Here is a 24,293-nt window from a genome sequence, read left to right on the forward strand (position 1 = left end):
AAGAACATTTCGCTTTAAACACGAGCATTTTATTTTAGCAAACAGAGGAGATGATGGAAGCGTTGCATAAAGCCAGTGATGGCAAATGTCACATCTGTCCCCCAACGTGGGAGCTGGATCTCTTGCTCACGGTTCCCGTGTCTCTTTGCTTTGCAGTCTCTCATCACATTTGTGAACAAGCACCTGAACAAGCTGAATTTGGAGGTGACGGAACTAGAGACCCAGGTAAGCTGTGTTCTGGGCTGAAGGACCCTTTGTCCGGTGTCATTTTCAGCCGGCTTTCTGATCCCCGGCGGGCCGTGTGAACAAAGTGCGTTTGTCTAACAAGGAATGCCCATCCCACAGCCAGGAAAGCCCCAGCCCCAGCCATCCTGGCCTTCCCCCAGACCCTCTGTCTTAATTTCTTGGGGCTACCTTAGCTAGTACCTTAAACAACAAACATTTATGTCTTCATAGTTCTGGAGTTCGGAAGTCCCAGATCAAGGTGTCTGCAGGGCTGGTTCCTTCTGAGGCTCTGAGCAGGGATCTGTTCCAGGCTCTCCCCCACCTCCTGGTGGCTTGCTGGTAATTTTTAGCGTTCCTTGGGTCATTAGATGTTTTCATCCCGATCTCGGCCTCCTTGTGGGTGTTGTATCCAAATTTTCCCTTTCTGTAAAAACACAGTCACGTTGGATGAAGACCCACCCCAATGACCTCATCTTACCGTGAGGACTTCCGCAAAGACCCTGGTTTTCCAAATAAATTCACGTTCACAGATTCTGGGGGTTAGGATCCCAACACATCTTTTTTTGGCGGGGGGATACAATTCAAGCTTAACACCCTCCAAGATGCCATCGCACCTTCACCAAAGAGCCTGTGCGTGTATGGGTCCCTCAGTCTGGAGTGTCCCGGCCCCCCCTGCTTCTGCTGTCGGTGGCCGTCCTGCGCGCAGCGCAGCGGCTGGCATCTAGCGAGTGCTTGCTAATATCCCTCTAATGAGTACATACAAAGCGTTTCTCCTACAGTAAATATAGAAAGTATACTTCCCCACCCCCACTCAGAGCGGAAGCACCGTCGTGAAAATGTTTCGCGTGCTCGGCAAGCGTTAAAGACAAAATATAGTTTTCCCGGGATTAACTGCGTGCCTGAACTTGGCGTCTTTTGTGTTCTCAGTGCCGATTTCTCTAATGCGCAGCTGGCGCTTCTCAGACCCCTGGGCGATGGCATTCATTCCTTTCTCTTTCTTTAACTCTTCTCATTTGCTTTTCTAATTAAAAAAGTAATTCAGGCTCATTGTAGAAATGTCTGAAAATGCAGATAAGCAAAACAAATAAAAGTCATCCGTAATCCCATCACCCAGGGATAGCGGTGCTGGGGATTTTATTCCACGTCATTTCTCTGCACGGATAGCGCATCGTGGGCAGCACGGGTCTGTGTTTGAAAGCCGAATGGGCCGTTTTTAATGTGTGTATTTATTTGTGCATTGTTTGCAAACACACTTATTTTTTTTATCCGTTTACTAAAAAATTGCACATTTATCCTCTGATTATTTGCGGCTTGAAATCTTAACAGTTCAGAAGTGTACTCATTGAAAAGCAACAGTCCTTTTGTGTACTCCCCCTAAACTCTCCCGTCATCCTCTCCAGAGGTAATGAACTACAGTTAATGGTCGGATGTGTATTTTTCTAGATGGTTTGTAGGCGTAAGTGTATTTTTTGAAATGGCAATGGGTCCTCCTGTACAGCTGTTTTGTAAAGTGTTTTTTGTTACTAAATAGTGTGGGCATGTTCTTGTGTGAGTGTGTATGTGTTTCTGTCTAGTCCTTTTTGTGTTGTCTGGTCTGTCTGTGTTTGTCACTTTTAATAGCTGCCTTCTATTCTGTTCTAAGGCTGTGTTGTGCGTCTAAACCCAGTCCTCATGATGGGACGTTTGCCGATCTTGTACATAGCTGTTCAGTGGGCATCTTTGCACACAGCTGTTTGTGCCCTTGTCTGCTTCCTCAGGATAAACTTCTAGAAATGGGGTCGTTAGAGCATTTCTCCGTGGTAACACGGAGGGCCCAGGAAGGTTTGCCCGCCTGAAACTCTCATTGGCGCTGTCGAGAACCCACATCCTCGCCAACTCTTTCCGACTGGCACTGCCCAGGTGGGCCTGCACAGCAGTATTAATAGCCAGACATCTTAGGCTGAGACTCTAAACTTCAATTTGCATTGATCTCTATTTACTCAGTATGTCCTTTTTTTTTTTTCTATCGCCGCACAATATGAAGTAATATCTTAAAACTATTTTGAACCAGCGGTCCACCAGGAAAGATCACTGGCCATAGAAATGCAGACTGTTTTCCTTTTGTGGCAAAGGATTCTGGGTATTTTGATAAATATGTTCATCATTAAAGTCTCGATGTCCTGGAAGTCAGAGGCTCAAATTCCTGCTCAGGGTGTGTGCGTGCGTGTGTGTGTGTGTGTGTGTGTGTGTGTGTGTGTTCTCCTTTCTTTTTAAAACCACTTTTATATTGTGGGCAGCTTCCTAGCTCTGTGATACTGAGCCAGTTCCTCTTTGAACCACTCCCCACATGTTTAAACTGGAATGGAGAAAATGCATTTGAAAGGTCAGTAATACACGCGCATGAAGACAGCGGTGGGCCTCCTGGGGATTTCCGTCTCCTGCAGAGCCGCACCCTGGATGCTGAGTGAGGGCACCCCGTCGGAGGGCCACTGCTCTTGCGCGTGTGAAAACCGAGGGTCCCACTCATTTGCTGATAAGCCGGCGTGCTCCGCCTGGCCCTCACCCTCCTGGTACCCCATCCCTCCCCTGCCTTCCTTTCTGCGTGACCATCTCTCCCACACTCCTGTGACATGGGGGTCCCAGGGTGGGTTAGAAGATGCCTTGGAGATCAGCAAAGGCTCTCCAGGCATCTTGGCACCTCAACACCCATTCCCCACGCCTCCCGGCAGGTGATGGGGCTGGATTCTTCTGTATCCCTGGAAATGGCTCAGTGTTGGTGAGAGAGCGGTTTTGGGGGTGGGCTGGCTCAGTGTTGCCGGGGAGGGGGCAAGAGCTGCCAGAACATTCCACCAGCACTGTCGGCCAGAACAGGAGCTGAGTAGGTGACGTCTGCATGGCGTGGAAGCGTGAACCTCGTGACGCGCAGGCAGAGGGTCGATCAGATCACGTTAAACCAGGGTCTGGAGCGCTCTGCCCAGGAAGGACCTGCCCGTTCACACGTTATGATCGTGTCTGTCTGCCTTGGGCTGTTCCTTAGCGTCCCCTTCCCCTTCCAGAGGACAGGGCTTTCTGATGTTGGAGGCTTGGGATTTTGACTTTTTATCCTCGGCCGCCTGGCTGTGATGGTGGAGGGAGCTGCCGCTGTTGCCTTTAATAAAAACGTCCTCGCTTCTGCAGGTTCTCTTTCTACCACTGCGGTTGCTGGTCTCAGGAAGCCGAAAGCCTCCTGGGTGTCGGCCCCTTGCAGCTGTCCAGCTGTCCTGCGTGGCAGCCTTCTAGCCCAGGGCTGGCCAGTGAAACTTTCTTTAGTGATGGAAACGTCCTATCACTGCACCATCTGACACAGTAGCCACTGGCCACGTGTGGCTGTCAAGCACTTGAAATGGGGCCTGTGTGACTGACGAGCCGAAGTTTGTATTTTATTTAAATTTTTTTAAATTGAAACTTAAGAGTTCTGGAGATTGGTTGCACAACAACGTGACTGTACAGAATATGACTGAAATGCACGCTGACAAATGGTTAAAATGGTACATTTCGTGTTAAGTACGTTTTACCGAAATAAGCCAACATCATTCAAAAAGGTTTGTAAAGGGACTTCCCTGGTGGTCCAGTGGTTAAGAATCCACCTTCCAATGCAGGGGAAGCGGGTTCAATCCCTGGGCAGGGGAACTAAGATCCCACATGCCGCAGCTACTGAGCCCGCGCCACAACTAGAGAGAAGCCCGTGTGCCGCAACGAAAGATCCCGCATGCCTCAACGGAGACCCGTTGCAGCCAAATAAATAAATTAATAAGTTAAAAAAAAATTTCGTAAAAAATTTCACTAGGCACATGTGGCCAGTGGCTACCATATCGGACCACACAGTTCCAGAATCTGGAGGCTGGGGTCCTCACGAGTCCTCGATCTGCAGGAGGCCTCAGAGATACCATGTCTGCCCTCTGGGAGGATGGGCGGGTCCTGCCCTCCCTGCCCCGCCCCGGGGGCTGGGGGGTGGGGCTGGTCCATGTCCCAGAGACCAGGCTCTGCCTCCTGAGCCTTGGTCCCCTCCTCCCCTCTGGCAGGTTGTCCTGCCCTCATTGGTCTCCATCACTTTATCTGTAAAAGGAGCAGTTGCTCCCTGTCCTGGCTCATTGGGCGGTGGGCAGCGGAGTGGGGTGAGGGGCCCCGGCAAAGAGCACAGTCTTTGACTCTAGATTCCTGGGCCCCTCCCGTGCATGGGAGGTGGCGCTGGGCCGGGTAGCAGGTTGAGGGGCTGGGGGTGTGGGGTAAGGCTGCAGGCTGCTGATTCGGGCCCAGCTAGGACGGACCCGCGTGCCGGGTGCAGGCAGAAGCTCGTCGTCACCGGGGCACGGGAGGGTCTCTTCCTATGCTGTGAATACCGCTAGAAGGAGGAACTCAGGCAGCTGACAAAGCGAGCAAGCAGAACGGGGCAGCAAACCCCAAACCGAAGCCTAGGGCGCCCTGCAGGGTGTGGATTAACCGTGCCCACAGGCCCCTGCTCGCTGATGGCGCGCTCCCTGCGTGCTGGGCGCTCCTTGCTCCACCCCTCCCCCTCCCGCCCCGCAGGGTACCCACGACAGCCCAGAGAGTTGGGAGCTAGCGTTATCCCCAAGGTCAGTGGTCTGCTTCTCTCCACGCAGCGGCGCTCCATCCCAGACACACAGGTCATCACATCCAATCCCGAGCACGCGCTTTGCTCCCTCGTCCTTCACCTGACTGCAGGCTCGCTCTCCTCAGCAAGGGATGGATTTTTTTTTTACTTTAAAACATTTTCCTCCTTTCGAGTGGCTGCAGCTCATTCACTGACTCCGTGCGTGGCCCAGAAACATCCCCACGTGTCCCTCTGTAGTTTGCAGATGGCGTGTACCTGGTTCTACTCATGGGGCTTCTGGAAGACTACTTCGTACCCCTGCACAACTTCTACCTGACCCCGGACAGCTTCGATCAGAAGGTACGTGCATGCGTGGTCTCCATCCCGGGAGTGGCCCGGGATGCGCTCGTCCAAGGGCACAGGGTAGAATCCCCCGACCACTCTTTCTGGAGTCCAGCTGCATTCTCCAAAAAATAAGTACTGCCCAGAAAACGGTATTGCAATTAGACGTGACCCTCAGGAAAGGAAGGAAACCCGTGGGCAGCGCCTGACGCATCCAGGTGTCGTGTGTCTCCTTCTCTTCGGGTCTTTCCCCCGGGACGATGCTGGTTTTAATCATTGTGGCCAAAGGTCAGTAGAGTTGCAAATCCCTCCCCTGTTCGTGACACACAGACATTCTGTCTGGTTTTCCTGCCGCTTCATGAACTTCCTATATATGCCATCTTAAGTGGCAGCACAAAGTCTATGGAGTGGCTCTGAGGTCACAGTCTCCCTCTTCCCCACTTTTGGGCGATCAACTTGTTTCTTTTTCACTATTAAAACAATAAGGCAGGGACTTCCCTGGTGGCGCAATGGTTAAGAATCCGCCTGCCAATGCAGGGGACACAGGTTCGAGCCCTGGTCCAGGAAGATCCCACATGCTGCGGGGCAACTAAGCCCGTGCGCCACAACTACTGAACCTGTGCTCTAGAGCCCATGTGCCACAACTACTGAGCCTGTGCACCTAGAGCCCGTGCTCCGCAACAAGAGAAGCCACCGCAATGAGAAGCCTGCGCACCACAACGAAGAGTAGCCCCCGCTCGCCGCAACTAGAGAAAAGCCCGCGCACAGCAATGAAGACCCAAACGCAGCCAAAAATAAATAATCTATTAAAAAGTATTTAAAAACAAAACAATAAGGCATTGTCTTGAATAGGTACACACAGACATATGTATGTGTGTATAATATATTTTTTTCATTCCTGTGGATTGTTTTCTAGGAAAATCCCTCAAAGAGGATTGTCCGGGTCAAAGGGCATGACCTTCACATTTGGGATGCCCTTGTGACCAGGTGGTTTGCCTCCTGCCAGGGCTTCCCGAGGTCCAGCCATCCCAGCAGTATTTAGCGCGTTGCTTTTAGAAATTTGGCTCGTGGACTGGCCGTATTGCTTGAACTCGAGAGCATCTGTCATTTTATTTTCCCGAAGCGCTAGACCGTGAGTTGGGGAGACAGACAATGCAAGCAGGTGGCAGCAGTTCAGAGAAACATGGAAGCAGGGCCAGTGTTGATCAATCTGCCCACTTCTGGCACCTCGAGCGCGGTTTGCTCGCGGCCAAATGCCGCTGCCGTCTTGCCTGCTGAGATGGAATCAGAGCAGATCAGCGAGGTCCTGGCAGGTTTGCGTCCGCGGTGAGCGGGGATGCACAGGGCTCTGCGGGGCTGGTCAGGAAGCAAGAAGACAAGACAGTTGGGTGACGGGGCTCATCTTGCATTTCCCGGCCACGTGGCTGGCTGCAGAAACGTTGTTTTGGAGAGATCTTTTCTTTGTTCAGATGTGTACAAAGGCTGACAAGAAGGGTGAATTTAGTCAGGCCGTCTGGAGCTGGGCTTCTTTCCAGGACAGGCTCGGTGCAGGGGCAGGGGCGTCCCCTCCCAACTCGGTCTCCTTCCCTTTGAGACGGGATGAAAGTCTCTGTCAGTCGCTCCCTGGCCTGGGAGGTGTGAGGCCTGTTCGGTCCACCTTTGCCTCCGATCGGGAGCCAGGAAGGGAAGGCTGCTGTAGGGGACCGTGCCCAGCGTGGCGCTGGCCCATCGACCCTCGAGGAGGGGACCCAAGGGCCGCTGGAGCTCTCCTCGGAAGGGGCCTTCTGGAGGGTCCTTCTCTGGCCACGTTAGCCCCCAGCTCCCACCCCTGGATTCTCTGCTTTCCTCCCCACAGGGCGTCGTGGCATCACGCCACCGCTGGGAGGTTCCTCGTGAGCCATGGTGGTTATTAACCTCCAGGTCTTCCTGACCACCTCGCAGGTGGTGGCCTTTCCCTGTTGCACAGACCTGAACCCACTTCAGGCTGGTCCCAGTGCCCGAGCTCCCAGGCACCTCGTCCAAATGTGGCCAGGCAGTGGTGACATGTGCAGAGAGACTGTCACGGAGCATTCCCGGGCCGAGACTGCGAGGCGCTGGGAATCTTTGCAGCAGCGGCAGGAGGCTGAGAGTGAGCAAAATCAGGGATGCGTCGTGGGCTTGTGTTTTTAAACAACTGCACTGGATTTTATTTTTTAAAATAAATTTATTTATTTGTTTTTTATTTTTGGCTGTATTGGGTCTTTGTTGCTGCACGTGGGCTTTCTCTAGTTGCGGTGAGCAGGGGCTACTCTTCGTTGCGATGCGTGATCTTCCCGGACCAGGGCTCGAACCCGTGTTCCTTGCATTGTCAGGCAGATTCTTAACCACTGCGCCACCAGGGAAGCCCCCTGTACTGGATTTTAAAAAGACGAGACCAGACGTCTCTGACCCTGTAGGTTCCTGCAAATGAACGGCCCCTTTGAACCGTCTCAGAGGCATGGGTACCACCGACGGCTTCTTGTTTTAGGCCCACCGTTTGAGCCTCGCTCTGTGCTGGCCACTTTGCTGGGTCCCTTGGGCCTGTCACTCACCTTCTGGAAGATTCCACAGCATCCCTCTCTCTGGGGGTGGAGTGTGTCTTGGAGACTTGGAGGTTATTCCTAGAAGCAAATCCCAGAAAAGGCTTTGCAGTTTCAAGGCGCTTTCCCTTCTGTCTCCTCGTCTGACTCCTACCCTGGCGAGGAATCGGGACCTCGCACGGGGGCTGGGACCGTGGTGGGGGGTGGGTCACAGTCAGCAGGGGCAGAGCTGGAAAAGCCCGCTCCTTTTCGGGACCCTCTTCTCTCACCTGGCCAGGTTTTTGAAAATCCTTTGCATTGCAGAGAGGAAGGACTTAGGGTCCTGCCCGTGGGCTGGCTCGTAGCAGCAGTGTAGGGCCTTGGGGTTCAGCTCGAGGCTGGGGGGGTCACACTCTGGGATCAGGGTCAGGGAGGTGACCTCACATCCTCAGCAGGAGCTGTTTGCTGTTCTTTGTGCCCAGTCCGTGGGGCTGGGCTCTGGGGATGCTTCTCTGCCAGGGCAGAGGAGTTGTGTATGGTGAGGCATGGCTCTGAGAGAGAATGGAAGGAGGATGGGGGGGGCAATTTCCCTGGTGGCGCAGTGGTTGAGAGTCCGCCTGCCGATGCAGGGGACACAGGTTCGTGCCCCGGTCCGGGAAGACCCCACATGCCGCAGAGCGGCTGGGCCCGTGAGCCATGGCCGCTGGGCCTGCGCGTCTGGAGCCTGTGCTCCGCAACGGGAGAGGCCACAACAGTGAGAGGCCCGCGTACCGCAAAAAAAAAAAAAAAACAACAACCACTGTTGGGACGTCCCTGGTTGTCCAGTGGTTACGACTCTGTGCTTCCACTGCAGAGGGCATGGGTTCGATTCCTGGTCAGGGAACAAAGATCCCCAATGCGGCGCAGTGTGGCCAAAAATCTATAAATAAAATAAAGTAAAATAAAACCTTTAAAAAAGTCTACAAGTTATTGTTACTTAAAAAAACACAAATCACTGTTGTGCTGAGCAGCTGCGGAGAAGCGGGACATGGAAGGGTGCCCCCCCCCAGCTATTCTCTCCTTGGGGCAGGGGCGGGGCCTCATGGACTGAACCACACTCCACACCTGCGCTGGGGGCGGATCCTGCAGGTCTGGTGGGGCCACGGAAGACATCCGTTCCCACGTTGTGCTGACGGTCTAACCTGATTTGTTCCATGTCCCCCTCTTTGCCATCTTGACTCTGTCCCCACTCAGAGCCTGTTGTGTGTGTATGAATTCTGGGATCTGGACGGCTGTCAGCCGATGGCCGAGGAAGCAGGATGCTTTTGGAGACAGGGCCCAGGTTCCGAATCCAGACTTGGGTGGGCTGAGTGCCGGCCCCATCTCCTTGAACCTTGCGCCTTTCTTGGCACGGATGTCCTCATCTGTTTAGCCCCGGGACCTCCTCTGTAAAGTGGGAGGTGACAGACCCTCCTGTCCATTTCCCATGCTCGTCGCAGCTCGAGGCCCAGCCTAGTGCAGCCCTCCCTCCCGGCCGGCTCCGGGCACTGCAGGTGGGGCTCTGGAAGCCTGGCTCCTGTCTCCCCACCACCTCTGCACGGCCCGAGAGCCTCTGGTCATGTGCAGCCCTCCCAGCCCGCTCTGGGCCGTGTCCCCCATGCCAGGGCCCGGCTCCTCTTGATGTCAGCAGCCCGTGGCTTCCTTTGCTTCTCTGAGCGCGGCCCGGTGCCACCGTGGCCTGGGTGCTTCCCGGCCGCACCCAAGCTCTTGCAGCTTAACTAGCTGAGGGTTATTTTGCCAGATGTCTTTCTCCTGGTTAATTATTAAACCACATGGCAGGTAAACTTGTTAGCGTGTTTCTGATTTCATTTGCAGTGAAATCATGAAAATGTTATTGTTCAAAGGGTATTCAATTATGAAGAGCCCTAAAATCCTTTCTAGCGCTGACACTGGCGAGGTATTTTAGGTTTTGGTCCTCCGCCCCGCACCAGCCTTTGCTCGAAGCAGACGTTTGGCTGCCTGTGATTTGGTTGATCACCGGCATCTCTGTGGTTCAGGTGGACTTTAAACACAGCAGAGAAGGCTCCGTGGCTAACCTCTGCGGCAGCCGTTAGCAGAACGCGAGCTTCGAGCATCCTTGCGGGCCGAGGGCTGGAGGGGGAGGTCGTGTGGGGGTGCGGATGTGTCCGCCTTTCTGGGGCCGTGCAGGTGAGGGCCAGGACCAGAGCCCAGCTGCAGCCCCCAGCGGCCTGACATCAGTTCCAGCAGGGTCCAGTTGCCTGCCCCTTACCGGGGCCACCGCTGTCCTGCCGAGAGCGCAGCTGTCACACTCAGCTCGTTCGAGGCCCTTCTGGCAGATGGGGGGTGGCCGCTTTATGCTGGGGATGGTGCACGGCGCTGGGTACCTTCGGGAGGTGACTTGTCCTTTCTGAGCCTCGGTTGCCTCATCTGTAAAAGGAAGTCACTGTCACTTGTCATCATGTGGATGTGTCGGGACCTGGGGACCCCTAGCCCTTGAGGGCAGGCTTTGTGCCTGTGTCCCTGCATGTCCCAGCTGCCCCCGATCATTGGTGAGGGGAGTGAGGACCACCAGGTGAATGTGTGTTACCCTCAAAAGACCCCCTCACCCTCCCTCTGCCCATCCTGTCGCTCTGCCCAGGACACCCCTGTCCTCGTGGCCGTAGTTATTCCAAAGGCTCCCTCTGCCCACACTTGGTCCCATCCTGTCCTTTTAGAAGGAAAGCAGGGGGCAGTGGGCGGGCCTGGGACCAGCTGCGGCCCCGGTGCTAACTCTGGCTTCCTCCGCAGGTCCACAACGTGTCATTTGCCTTTGAGCTGATGCTGGATGGAGGCCTTAAGAAACCCAAGGCTCGCCCCGAAGGTAACGCCCTGACCCAGGTCTTAGAGCGGCTGCCCAGCCAGCCATGTCTCTCCCTTCAGGCCCCGCACGTGTGGCTCAAAGGCTGGGCTCTGCCGACCCCAGCTCCACATGTCCCCTGTGCTCAGGGTTTCGGGGACCAAGAGGCCTGCGCCGGCAGAGCCACCAGGGCTGATTCTTTAGTAACCACTTGACTTGGAGGACGTGGCCTCTGCTCCACGGCCTCAGGATTGAATTGCGTCTCCAGGTGCCATTGCTCGGACTAGAGATGCCGCTTCACGTCTTGAAAGGATATTAGAGGTTTACTGCAGTTTAATGCCTGCCGGGTCGATGTCCTGAGGCCCGGGCGATGCTCGTGAGCAGGGACGTGGCTCGGTCATGCCCCATGAGGTCTGAATGGCAGTGGAGACCCGCAGAGCCCCCCCTCGCTGTCATACCTGGCTCCTATGGTAAAGGACCTATACGAGGAATCCCTAATGCAAATGGGCATCTGAATCCCGGGGGCGGGGTGGCTTCCTCCAACACAGCTTCTGATGTGGGGGCCGTGGAATGGATCCTCCAAGTCCCGTCTGTAACCAGTTGCCAGGTGACGCTAGCGCTCCTGGTCCGGGGACCCCACTTTGGGAATCACCGCCCTACAGTGACGGCATGAACTCTGGGTGGGGTGTCCTCCGCACACACACCCCCTGGGAGGCTCAGCGGCCACTGCTGAACACTCATCCGGGGACGGGAATCCCGTCCTGTGACCCGTGATCCCCACAGCCCTCCCCAAGCCCCTGGTCTGAGCTCACAGAGCAAGAGAGCAGAACCAGGTCCCTGACTCCCAGGAGGACAGAGCCCCTTCCCACCAAACAAGGCGGTTGGGACTCACTGGGCCACACGCTGTGCCTGACCTCGAGGGGGTGGGACAGCAGCTCCCACCTGCCCTGCCCCAGGAGGCCCGTGGTCCTGGCACAGGATGGCCTGTGGGTGTTTGGTCCCCAGTAAATGTCCTCGGTTGTCATAGACCCTACACCACGCAGACTTGTCCAATGCAAATCCTAGAAGGGATGAAGAAGCATCCTCGCCATCCCAGGTGCTCATCCCACGGGTAGCGGCCCGGGGGCTCTCATGGCAGTCTGCATCTTGGGGGATGGCAGAAGTGCCCCGCTTGGGGACACAGAGGATGTCCCACGTGTCTCCCAAGTGCTTGGGGCACCAAGGCTTGGGGCGCCCTCTCTCATCCACCAAACGGGCTCTCTGTTTCCTTCTGCAGACGTGGTGAACCTGGACCTCAAATCCACCCTGCGAGTTCTTTACAACCTGTTCACCAAATACAAGCACCTGGAGTGACGGGCGGGAGCAGCAGAGACCGCGGCGGGGACGGTGCTTTAGGAGGTGCCCCGGCCTCCCCTCCAAGCCCGCGGTTGTTCCCGCTCCCACCCCACCTCTTTCTGGTTGATACTCTTAACCTCCTTCCCCTGTAATTCTGCAGCGGGCGGCCTCTTGAAATGCAGGTTCCAAACACCAGTGCTCGAGTTTGCAGCCAGGCTTCACCTGGGGTGTCCCGGGGTGCTGTCTCTTGTTGATCAAAGGATGGAAAAGAAAAAAGCCGGAACCCCTGGGAGGGGGCGTTCCAGCTGACAGCCGTCAGTCACCACAGGGGATCAGAGAGGGAGCTTTGCGGCCGTGGCAGTGGCTTCTCTGTCCCCGTGGAATCTCCTGGGTAGGGCTCTCCTCAGCAGTGAGGGCTTTTCACTAAAAAGCGTTTTGCAGTTTTACAAACTTCACTCTTAAGTCTCAGAAGCTTTAGCTGGGACCGAGTGTCCACCCACATCCCTGCTTCTCGGCCACTCAGTGCTGTTTTCATTTAGCTTTTGCACAGACATCTGGGACCTGGAGAACCCAGCTGCCACGGTCCGAGGGAGGAAGGATCTCTGAGGCATTTCTTTATTTCTTGCTCCGGCTGAGTGGGCTGTGTCGGAGTCAGCTCTACAATGCCTCTGGAGTGGCAGCGGCATTGTAGACCTTCAGGTAGGAAGTGGCCGGTCCCAGACCTCCTGTTTGGGGCTGGATGCATTTTTAAAAAGCCTTTAGAAAGCAGGTGTTTTAGTTGGCTTGGGCCGCCATGACAGAGTGCCACAGACGGGGGCCTTAGACAACAGACGTTTATTCTCTCACGGTTCTGGAGACTGGAAGTCGAGATCAAGGTGTCATCAGGGTTGGTACCTTCCGAGCGTCTCTCCTTGGCTTGTAGATACCGTCTTCTCCAGGCATCCTCACGTGTCTCCCCATGTGTCTGTGTCCTAATCTCTTCTTCTAAGGACACCAGGCAGATTGGATTGGGGTCTACCCTAATGACCTCATTTTACCTTAATTACCTCTGTAAAGACCCTGTCACCAAATACTGTCACATTCGCAGGTCCTGGGGGTTAGGACTTCAACATGTGGGCACAGCTCAGCCTGTAACAGGGAGATGTGAAGTGTTCACCTCTCTCCTCCCCGAGTACCAGCTTTCTGGAGCCCTGTCAGCATCCTTTGGGGCACCCTGTTGAAGGAAGTGCGATCCCCCGCCCGCGTGCTCTTCAGCCCTCACCCACCTTGGCTCGGGAGAGAAATGGGGACTCATAGGCTGGGTCTGAGGCAGGTCCTATATAGCTGGGTCACCCCCTCCCCCACCCCCTGGCTCCCGAGCTGGGGTTTTTATGACACGCCGCCCACCTGAGTTCACCCAACATCAGCTCAAATCTCCTGTTTGATTTTCGCCTTCGTGCTGTAGGTCAGAGCTGCTGAGGAAGTCGTTAATATTAAATTGAACACCGGCGCTCAAGACTTAGAAAACCCTTTCATATTCTGCCCCAGCTCAGGCAGCTGCCAGGCTGGGGATGTGTTCAGAAGAGCCGTTTTCCCAGCAGGGGAAAGAAATAATGAAGATGGCATTGCGGTGTCTCCTGCGGGATGCAGTGACATTTGAGAACCAACAAGAGAGCCGGGGCTGGAACATTCTGGGCCGCCTTCGTTACACGTGTAGGATCGCAGTGACTGCGGCTGGTGGAGACCCACCCACCTGCCTTGTCCACAGGCGGGCCTGGCAAGGGCGCTGCTGCCTCCTGGGGGCCCTGGGGGGTGACGGAGGTGAGGTTGGGGTTTGGAAAAAAGCCTCGAGGGTCTTCAGCCCAGGTGGGCGGCTCCAGCCTGTTCCACGCCCTGGAGGGGCAGGATTGGTTACTCCGGGGATGGGGATAGGGGTCGGGGTTCAGCGAGCCCACTTCAAGCCCTCTGTGTTTCAAGTAGGAGAGTAGCAGGAATGATGAGATATGTGGGAAAAGTATTAACAGGCACTTTTGTGTCATCGTGCTGACTGTTTAAGGCCATGCTCCAGCAGAGAATGCAGTCTAGTCTCCAAAGTATTTTTTTTCAAATCGGTGCGAAGGTGTAGGTGTGCCTTCCGCCCACCCGCGAAGGACCTCCTCGGGCTGTATGCGTCTCGTTTTCCCCCCTTGACTCAGAATTGCAAGTGGGGCCTGGACGGGTGTGGAGGTGAGGGTTGGTGAAGCAGTTTCCGGGCAGAAGTCAGGGTGAACTCTGCGGTAGGGAGACTCCTCTGGGGATCCACCCATCGTCCCTGTTGGCTCGGGGACAGTAGTTGTCAGGACGCGAGTTTCAGGGCCTGGGATGTCCCCTCTGGGGTGCCACAGGCTGGAGCATCTTGGGGTAACGAGCAGGAGACACAGCCTTCTCTTGATTCTCGCCAGGGGCTCCTTGGAATGCAAACGCTTCCCTTTTAGTCCTTAATTGAGGAACGTTCTGGAACGCTTCCTCCTCCACTGACCCCCATTTTCAGTGAATGGTTCCCCCCCGAAGAGGGACCCTTGTCCTCAGGGACTAAGTGACAGCAAGACCGTTGGCGCCTGTGCGGTGACGGGCAAAGGCTGGGAAATGCCTCCTTTTATTGTCCTCAGGGTGGCGTGTCTTTGAAACCCACCCCACTGGTTTTGGGGAGCTTACTTGCAGCTCTGCTTCCCCCGGAACAGCCACACGGCCTCATGCAAGCACTGAGCCCAGAGCCCCACACACCCTAAGGTCCTAACTGGATGTGACACAGAGCTGTGTTGTTTTAAAGCAACCGAATCCTCTTCCCCACTTTGTGTGCCAATATTTTATTGTCCTTTTAATTGTTTTAAGCAGTGTTTACTTTGGATTTCTGGGTATTAAATAAAAGCCACTGAAACGCTGGCTGTGTTGTCGACCTGCTCGTGGGCTGGCGGCGGGAGCCGGCGCGTTCCAGGGGCGCAGCACCCAGACGATGTGCTGTGGTTTATCCCAAAAAAGGCCGCTGCCTCCGTCTGGCTGCCGTGGTTTCTTTCGTGCCTTTAGCTGTCATGGTTGTGCCAGCCCTGTGCTTGGTGCTGGGGCCACAGGATGCCAGCACAGCCCTGCTCCCTGGGAGCTGCCAGCTGGACGAGGAAGGAGCCAGCTCATGCCCTATGTGGGGAGTGGGGCCCCGGGGGGCTGTGACCAAGGGTTTCATGGGCGGGAGCCATGGAGAGAAGAGGGTGGCGGAGTCACAGCTGCAGCTGAGTCATAATAAAGAACAGAGCAGGTGAGTCTGCCCACGCACCTGGTTCCAAACCAGAGCGGGGGATGCCTGCGGCCAGTGGCACGGGCTGGATGAAAGGGCCACTACAGGGAGATGGTCCCCTCCCTACACGTTGGGGCAAGAGACCCTGAGGTGACCCGCAATGCGGCCAGATCTTGGGGGCTGCACGCTGACCCTGCTGTAAACCCTCCCTGCAGAAGTTGTGGGTTGCTTCAGGTGCATCTAACTTTTCTCTACGAAAGGTTAAAATTGTGACTATGAAAGTATGGACAAGGTCGGTGCAGACAGGGCAAGTTGTGGGAAGAAAATAAGACCGTGATGTACTGGAGAGATGCAGGTGGGCTGGGAGACTTCGGAGGCAGGAGGATTTGAGCTAGGACCCATGATTCACACCTTCCCCTCCCCCCCGGACCTAGGAGGGACCCGTGGCTCGGTCCAGCAATGGGCTGAGGACAGCCATGATAGGGTAAAACGTTTAAGTCACATTGTACATCTGAATCCTGTCTCCTTTGCTGACCCTCGGTGGCCTTTCCACCTGTGCAGGATTCTGATTTGCTACATGTTCGGAATGTAGCTCGAGATTTCCGACCACGTCAGTTGTTTAAACGCACTGACATTGTGCCAGAAAGCCAGAAGGAGTATTCGAAGGGTGATGGGACGTGTCATAGGACATAGGAGCCGTCTTAAAGCGTGTCCATGTTGTGGACAGTTGGGCATCAGAAAGTATAGCACTCTGAATTCAAAAAAAATCCATACGTTTACAGTGACACTAAACAAGGATGAGGGTGAAGACCTCCTTTTTCTTTTCATATATATATTTTTTCCGCTGCACCGTGCAGCATGCGGGATCTTCGTTCTCCAACCAGGGATGGAACTCGCGCCCCCTGCATTGGGAGCGCGGAGTCTTAACCACTGGACCGCCAGGGAATTCCACACGTACTTTAAATTGTCTGTAGGCGCCACATAAATGGGGCTTTCCTTGGTTCTGGCCCACTACTCTACCCCTTCCTCTAAAAGAGGAAGTCCCTTGTTTAACATTTTATATTTATATAATTTCAGACTTAGAGAAAAGTTGCCAGATTAGTATAAAGAATCCCTATATTTACCCCAGTCCCCATAGATGTTAACATTTTACCGTATTTGCTTTACCCTTTCTGCTCGATATATATATAGATGCGGGTACTTGGATATAGGTCAATCCATGTAGACAGAGATCTGTGTATCATCTGTCTATCTATCTAGATAATTATCTATCTTTCCTGAATCTTTGAGAATAAGTCACATAGGTTATGCCCTTTTATCTCTAAATACCTTGATGTACGTTTCCTAAAAACAAAAACATTCTCTTACATCATTCTAGTACAGGTGTCATTACCAGGAAATAACATTGACGCAATAGCGTTATCTAATCTATAGGCCTTCATTCTGTTTTTCCAGTTGTCCCGATAATGTCCTTTTCCCCAAAGAAATGCATTTGGAACAGTTCTTCAGTCTCTCTTTACTCTTCGTGACATTGACGCTGAAGAGTACAGGCCAGTTATTTTCTAGAACGTCTCTCAGCTTGCATTTGTCTGATGCTTCCCTCGTGATTAGATTCGGGTTGTGTGTTTTCGGCAGAAGTTATGTGTTCTTCTCAGCTCCTCTTATCAGGAGACATAACACGTTGATCTATCCCATTTCTTGGGATATTTATTTTGATTAGTTAGTTAAGATGATGTTTGTCTACTGAAGATGTACCTCTTCTTTCTAATGATCTCATGGGAGAAGGATTTCTATGGTTATAGGGTTAATTTTCCACCAGAAATAATTAGAAAACTGGGCAAAAATGTAGGAGAAAACTATTTCAGACATTAGACCAGAGGCAGGACGGGTCTATGAACCTTAAGAAAAGGGAGAGACAAATGAGGTAAACCCTACGATTGCCCAGCCTTCCTGCCTGGACGTTATTCCTGGACGGGGCTGCAGGAGTGGGAGCTCACAGAGAACTCAGTGGTCTCACTGAATTGAGGAGACAGAGATCAGAGTTTGAGGAGGTCAAGGTTAAAAGCAAACTTTAAAAGTATCAGAGTAATTCACAATCAACTGCCTGCCAGAAAAAATGCCAACAGTGTTTAAAGGAATGCAGCGAAATTCTCCCAACAACGTAAAGTCCCTAATGTCTACATTCAGTTTAAAAAATTACTAGAAATACGAGGCAGGAGAATGTGACCCATAACCAGGAGAAGGATTAGTCAATAGAAGCAGATCCAGAAATGGCAGAGATGGTGACGTTAGCATTCTAGAAGACAACTGACCTGGGCTCTTTAAAAATATTCATGTCGTGGAAGACCGTTCCAGAGGAAAAGGCTCTAAAGAGACATGACAGCCAAAAGCCACCAAGTGGAACCTGGGATCCTGCTTGGATCTTGCAGTAAAAAAAAAATAAACAAAACCCCTGTGAACTGCATAAGAATAATTGGGGAAATTTGAATATGGATGAAAATATTACTATTTCAGTGTTAATTTTCTTGGGTGTCATAACGGTATGTGTCCCGTAGAAGCGTGTCCCTGTTTCTAGGAGATAAATTCTGAAATATTTAGAGATGACGTGTCACAGGCCCTCCCTGCAATTTATTTTTAAATGGTTCAGGAAAAGTGAAAGAAAAGGCAAACGTAGTAAAATGTTAAAAAAATAGAACAAGCAACCAAACCTGTATTGAGATTTTGGGATGTAAGTGTCATGTACGTACTTTATATCGTTATGTAAGCATAGCTATGATAGTTAACTCTAATATAACTATATAAAGTAATTATAAGTTTCCTATATGAAGTTCAAGTTTAAAAAACTGGTATTGAGAGATAGAATCATTCTGTGAATTGGGGTCTCAAAAACTGAGACATTACCAGGAAAATATGAACCCAGGAGATGTTCTGCAGGGCGTGTATGTGAGTATGTACACTTTCATGTGCACGTGTGTGTGTGTGTATGACTCCGCGAGGAAGGAAGTATGGGTAATCGTCACTGTCCTCTCCGCGGCTGGTCATGGGCTGTAATTATATTTATTTCTCTTCTACTTTCACTACAGATTTGTTTTACCCTTACCTCCCCCCGCCCACCAACCAGGACTTCAGCTGCTCACTGTTTGTTGTCTTGCGGGGGGACCTCAGTCTTCCTTTCTGAGGGTTCTGAGTCTTTCCTCGTCCTGTCGCTAGGGGGGGCTGTGGGTTGCCATTCATTTTTAGCACATGACATGACAGTCCTAGGAGGCACCCCAGGGACTCTCCTGGGTTCCAGATCCCCTCCTCCATGCCCCTACTGTGTTGCAGTAACCCTACTTCCCCTTAAAATAATCAGGCTTACATCCCCATCCAACATGGTAACCCTCTTTTTTTTTTACCCGTTGGCCCAGTGGCAATAGGACACACTCATGGCCAGGTTGTGTTCTTCTGGCAAAAGTGTTCCCCTCTTGGGTACTAAGCCTCTTAACTGGCACAGGCCAAGGTGCTTTCCCCTTGTTGTCAGGGCTGACCCCGAGGGAAGCTCTACTTCTGGATCCTCCCAGCCATCCCTGGCCACAAGCAGCTTTACCTGTTCAGCCAGGACGCGAAACAAATTCTGTCATTTTCTTGATGTCCCGTGATGTGACACAGCAGAGATCTGGTAGATGCTTGTGCATGCAGGCTTACTGTCTCTTCTTGCGTGGAGACTTCTGTGTAAATGAGCCTGAGTGGGTCCTCTGGAAGATGGAGCCCATGTGGTCAACCGCGAGCCTGCCACGGCCAGACCTTTGAATGAGGCCATTCTGGACAACCTGCCACCAGCTGACCACAGAAGCATGAGAGAGCCCAGCAGAGGTCACCCAAGCCAGCTCACAGAGTCACACGCTAAATAGAACGGCTGTTGTTTTGAGCTACTAAGTTTTGGGGTGGTTTGTTATGCAGCAAAAACTAACTGATACACCCACCCTGCCTTAGATGAACAAAGGCTGCCCCTTGGCCTCTGCCATGTTGAAGTGACCTCAGTTCCACTGAACTTGGGGGGCCCGTCTCAATGGCAGCTTCTCCCAGCATCATTCCTGGGCTACCAAGGATGGCCACTGATATGTCCTCTGGGTCTTCTCAGGGGAGATGGCCACATGTGACAAATCCACTCAAATATCCTTCCACATTATACCAGGAATATGGCTGTCATCCAATTTTCATTCAGTGGAGGCCAATGCCAAGTCCATTTTCAGTAAGCAACCTGGCAAGTGGGTTAGAACCACTCCCAGCTGGTCCCACTGGTGCCCCGGGATTCAGACTCCCCAGCAAGTACATCTGTATCAGTGAATGCAGCCCGATCTACAAGTGTGTCTCTTCTTCCCTGGCCCAACACCCTTCCCGTACATGTTTCCCTTTTCTTGCTGACATAAATTAGCAAATGTTTACCATTTTAAAAAAGATATAAACCTCACCCCCCGGGTTTGACTTCGTATCTGCCCTCCAGGACAGGCTGGAACTGACTGTTGTTTAAGTCTGGGGGCTGGGAGGGTGACAGGGATGCTGCGTGAGAAGAGTCAGCTTGTCCTGCAAGGTAGACCTCCATGAGGTCATTACAAAGTTTCCTGGGAGGGGAGAGCCTCTCCCGTCAGCCATGGGGGCAGGGCTGCTCCTGCTGCCGCGATTCAGGCTTGGGCGCTTGGGTTTAACTGCAGGTGACTATTCCATGCTTAGAGTCCCTCTCTTCCCCCAGAGGATGCCCTGCCTTTCACGCAGGAAACTTGGCGAGGCTGTGGATTCAGTCTGCAGCACACAGGATTAGATGCTGCCTCTGATTTTCAGCTGTATCATCCCTGTAACAGTCCCAAGAGATGGGAATTCTTTTAGGGCCATTATAAGAACTCCCTGGTACTCTAACTAGAGAGGAGTACCAGGTAACCTGGACTGAGGATTTAAAGCCCTGGGACTATTTACTTTGAAGAAACTCTTTGGTATGACAATAAAGAAAAAACTCACCCACGGTTCTTGAATAAACAATGCTTATGTTGTGTACGGAAGCCACAACGCAGTCTGCCGAAGCTAGGGATTTAATAGGTCCTTAGTTCTGGGCGATTACAGGTAATCGTTTTGCCACCGTGTGCTTTGACCTACTAGATTTCATTCTCTGACGGTTACTAGGTCCTCACTGTCTTGAAATCAACCAGAACTAGTAACCAATTCCAGATCCCCATCCAGGAGGGTACATTGCCTGCAATTATTTCTGGTAACCAATCCTACGTTAATTGGGATTCAGCTGCAGATAACTGGAACCACTTTAGTTGCTGAAGCAGAAGGGAATATAACACAGGAAATCAGGTGATCACAGAGCCACGGCTGTTTGTGGGAGCAGGCTGGCGAGGGGGTCCTCCAGCAGTGACTCGGAATAATACTGCACGCTGGCCACCACCAAGGAGCTCCCGAATGATGGCTGGCTCCAGAGGCACGATCTCGGGGCCGGGTATTTTCTGTTCACCTCTCAGATCCACTCACCACTGTTTTCCACCCTGACCTCATGCATGGACTGTTGCGTCAGTGGGCTTCCTGGCCTCTGACTTCCAGTTGGATTTGACCAATGGGTGGCGCTGGCAGGAAAAAGGCGTTTGGAGAAGAGTGAGGTCAGGGTATTTATCCCTCTGGCTCTGCCCTTCTGCTGGGGGGTTGGCTGCATCCTTTACCAGAAGCCACAGCCCCTCGCCGCGGCCCCTCTTAGCACATGTGTCATTCTCTTCCTGGGCTCTGGAATCCGTTCCTGCCTCTGCCCCCTTAGGCTTTGGAACTGGGACAGCTCCTATACTGCTAGCCTCGGGGTGCAGTGCTATGTCCTCTGGGTTCCCTAAACCCTGCCCCAGCAGTCCCTTTACTAAGTACTCTCCAGCTTCCTCATTTGAGCGTGCCATCTCTTTGCTGCCGGCATCCTGGGCAATGCACCTACTAGAATGCAATCCAGGGCTCAGGAAGCTGCCACCCAAGCATGGGATCTGTAGCCATGCTGTGCCCACTACACCTGCCCCAGCAAAAGGGGTGTCCAGGCACATCTCCTTCTCACTGCATTTTGTCACGAATCCCGGTCTCGCGTGGGTGCTTCAGAATGGCAGACTAAACCACGCGCCTCTGTGTCTTCCTCTGTAACGTGGGGATATGAAAGCACCTGCCTCTGAGGCTGGGTTCTAGTAAGATTAAAGCCCTGACAGTTAGGCTTGCTTCGTCAGTTACTCAACAGATACTCGCAGCAACATCAGTAATACCTTTTGTCATTTTCATAACATTTCACGAACAGCCACCCTTTCCTGCTTGCACGCTTCTCATCTGCTCTGCCCCCTTTTCTGCAGGATCTGTCTGCAGAGAAGGGGTGGTTAGCTTCCGGTCACCCAGCACTGTCACCTTTCGCTATGGAAACTCGCGACTTCAGCCAGGCTCATGAAGATTCAAGCTGTAGAGACCAGCTTGAGTCTGCCCCGCTGTCCTGGGATCTCTCCTTCTGGAATTCCTCTAGTCCTTTGCACGTTCCCTCTACCTGGAATATTCTTACCCATCTTCTTCAACTGGCAAGCTCTTATACATCCGTCAAAGCCCACTTCCCCTTTGGAAAGACTTCCTGATTGTAGCCATCAATATTTATCCATTGAGCCCCCTTTGTGCCAGGCGTTGCTCTAGGCACTGGGACAAAGGAAACCTTAACGGGGCTGTGGTAAAGAATCATGAGAGGATCTACTCTTTAGATAAGGCAGCTAGGGAAGGCTTCCTGTAGGAGGAGGCACTTAAGCTGATGATAACAATGCGAACTAAGCCATTTTAGAAGCTGGCGTAGGGGCTTCTAGGCAGAGGGCACAGTGAGTGTGAAGACCCCGAAGAAGGAAGGTATGTGTCAGTGTGGCTGGGAGGGCGTGAGGGCGGGAGAGGATACGAGATGAGGATGGAGGTGTAGCTGGCGGGTCACATGCGCACCTAGGGGCTGAGCTGGGCAGACTGGATTTCTTTTTTTTTTTTAACATCTTGATTGGAGTATAATTGCTTTACAATGGTGTGTCAGTTTCTGCTTTATAACAAAGTGAATCAGTTATATGGATTTCATTTTAAGAGCTATTGGACACCACTGACGGCTTTTGAGCGAGTTGGGCTGTGAAGTGGGTCCTCTGGTCGCCTGTGGAGAGCACCTCCTGGGTGGGAGGTGGGGTGCGAGTGGAGCTGGCAACGCGAGTCCAGCTAGTAGAGGCTCCCGCGTGGTCCAGGAGAGAGGCTGGGGCCGGGGAGCTAGAGCTGACAGTCCGCTGGTGGTGGGCCTGGGGGAAGCCGACTCCCAGCCTCTGGCCTCAGGAACTGGCTTGGTTTGCGTACCGGGGAGGCGAGAGGGAGAGAAGGAGGTGTGGCTGGGCCCCAGGGGCAGAGCTTTCCGGTGGGGCTGCAGCGGCTTCGCTTTCAGAGCATCAGGCCCTACGGCCCCGGCAAGGAGGAAGCTCTCTGCAGACGCGGCCCGGCAGGCCCGGCAGAAGCCACAGGCCCTGGAGGAAGTGAGCTTCTTGCCCCTGCGGGGCCCCCGCCGACCTAGGGAACCCGGAAGCTGTTTTGGTTTGGAATCCGGGGACCACTGTTCGCGCTCCGTGGTCTTCGTTTCCTGGCGTGGAGGAAGCAGCCAGGTGAGTCCTCGCCTCTGGGGCTTTCTGCTCGGCCGCCTGAGCTCACACGGAGGGAGGGCTCCGAGGGGCCTCGTGGAAACGGAGCCCAGAGAGCACAGGCTTAGCTGAGCCGCCACCGGGAGGGAGCCTGCAAGGCAGCCCTCTCGCCACCCAGGCTTAGAGGCGGCCGTCCCTCCAGCCCCAGAGGCCCAGACAGCCAGGAGGGCACTGGCCCACCTCTTGTGTAGCCAGGCCAAGAGTCTCCCTTTCCACCCTGTCATCTCCCCTAAGCTTCATCCGATGTGTTGGGGAGAGAAAGGCAAGCCCCAGTCTCCAGATGAAGAAACAGAGGCCCAGGTCAGGGAAGGGGCTGCCTGGGGCTGCTGATGGCTGGAGGCCGCTCCCAGCTCTGCGTCCACTCAGTTGCCTTTGGCGAGCATCGAGTCCAGCCCCTCCTTGTAAGGAAATATCAGGACCAGAGAGGGGAGGGTATTTGCCCAAAGTCACACAGCCAGAATGAGGAGCTGCCAGCCTGGAACCCAATCCCTCAACCCCCAGGCCAAGTTCTTTCCGGTCCTCTGGCCACACCCTGTGAACCGAATCCCCTCCAAAAGGAAGCTTGGGAATACGGGGGATGGAGTTGGCCCAGTGGCTGTGTTCTCCCCGCTCCCACACTTTAGGGCAGGACGGAGCCAGTGCCCCAGTGTCCCCAGGCTGGCTGCCAGCGTGGCAGGGCGGCTACAGCCCTGCGAACGCTTCCGTGTCTCCGCAGCTCTGCGCCCTGCCGCTCCAGCCAGGCCTCCCCGGCGCTGGAGCTGACCACCAGCTTCTGCTGCGTGAGGGCCCTGCCCCACATGTCCGCTTGGGGTTGGGGGTGCTGGGGAAGATCCAGGGGCAGGAGAGAAAGTGGGAGGGCAGGGCCCTCAGCCGAGCAGGAGAGGAAGTGAGTCCAGGGGACCAGGAAGGAGGTTCTGAATCTGCCGGGCCCAGGGGGAGCCTGGCCCCTGCCCCCGGCAAGGACGAAGAAGGGTACCTGTGGGCTCTGGGAATGCTGGCCCTTCCTGGCGAGCAAAGAGATCCCCAAACCACCACGACAGGCCGGGGTGACAAGCCCCGTTGTGGAGAGCCTTGCTTAGAATTGGGGCCAGGCAGGGCCAGGCCACCCCCTGAGAGCCCAACCTGCACCCCAGTCCCGTCCACTCACTCACAGTCTGCGGTGCCTCTCTGTGTCCCCCCGACTCAGGTGCAGGGCCCAGAGAGGACAGGCCTGCCGTCCCCCAACCCCGCGCCCGCAGGAGCTCCTGGTCTGCAGATGTCACCCATCGGTGTGTTCACCGCAACCAACCGTAGCAGCTCCGTGCGGCCCGCCCAGATTTCCCCCTGGAGCTCCACCCGAGGGTCTTCTAGATCCATGAAGCTCTGAGAAGTGGGCTGCTCCCTTGGTCCTACTGCCCAGGGTGGGTGGGCTTCCCGTGTGCTGTAGTGGGGCCATGGGCTGGCCGCCCTGCACCTGACCAAGGACCCCATCTCCCGGCCAAGCCTTTGCCCAGGTCGGGACCTCAGCCGCTGCCTT

The 24,293-nt window shown here is 53.9% G+C and overlaps 2 protein-coding genes across 7 annotated transcripts in view; both read left to right on the plus strand.

The window, feature by feature from the left end:
• PARVB (parvin beta) overlaps nt 1-14,746 on the plus strand; it is a 111,859-nt gene extending 97,113 nt beyond the window's left edge. The window contains exons 10-13 of one of the 4 annotated variants that reach the window (XM_067698340.1): nt 157-225; nt 5,054-5,155; nt 10,462-10,534; nt 11,787-14,746. In XM_067698340.1, the coding sequence (XP_067554441.1) occupies nt 157-225; nt 5,054-5,155; nt 10,462-10,534; nt 11,787-11,863 (321 nt within the window). In that variant the 3' untranslated portion in view covers nt 11,864-14,746. Of the gene's footprint in view, nt 1-156; nt 226-5,053; nt 5,156-5,674; nt 7,049-7,078; nt 8,340-10,461; nt 10,535-11,786 lie in introns of those variants that run through there. The other 3 variants (XM_067698337.1, XM_067698338.1, XM_067698339.1) reach the window with 3 other exon arrangements.
• Nucleotides 14,747-14,890: 144 nt separating this feature from the next.
• PARVG (parvin gamma) overlaps nt 14,891-24,293 on the plus strand; it is a 31,667-nt gene continuing 22,264 nt past the window's right edge. The window contains exons 1-2 of one of the 3 annotated variants that reach the window (XM_067698343.1): nt 14,891-22,741; nt 23,964-24,045. The gene's annotated coding sequence lies outside the window, so the exon portion shown is untranslated. Of the gene's footprint in view, nt 24,046-24,293 lie in introns of all 3 variants that reach the window. The other 2 variants (XM_067698341.1, XM_067698344.1) reach the window with 2 other exon arrangements.

This window comes from Pseudorca crassidens, chromosome 11 (assembly GCF_039906515.1).
Source record: "Pseudorca crassidens isolate mPseCra1 chromosome 11, mPseCra1.hap1, whole genome shotgun sequence".
Classification (NCBI taxonomy): domain Eukaryota; kingdom Metazoa; phylum Chordata; class Mammalia; order Artiodactyla; family Delphinidae; genus Pseudorca; species Pseudorca crassidens.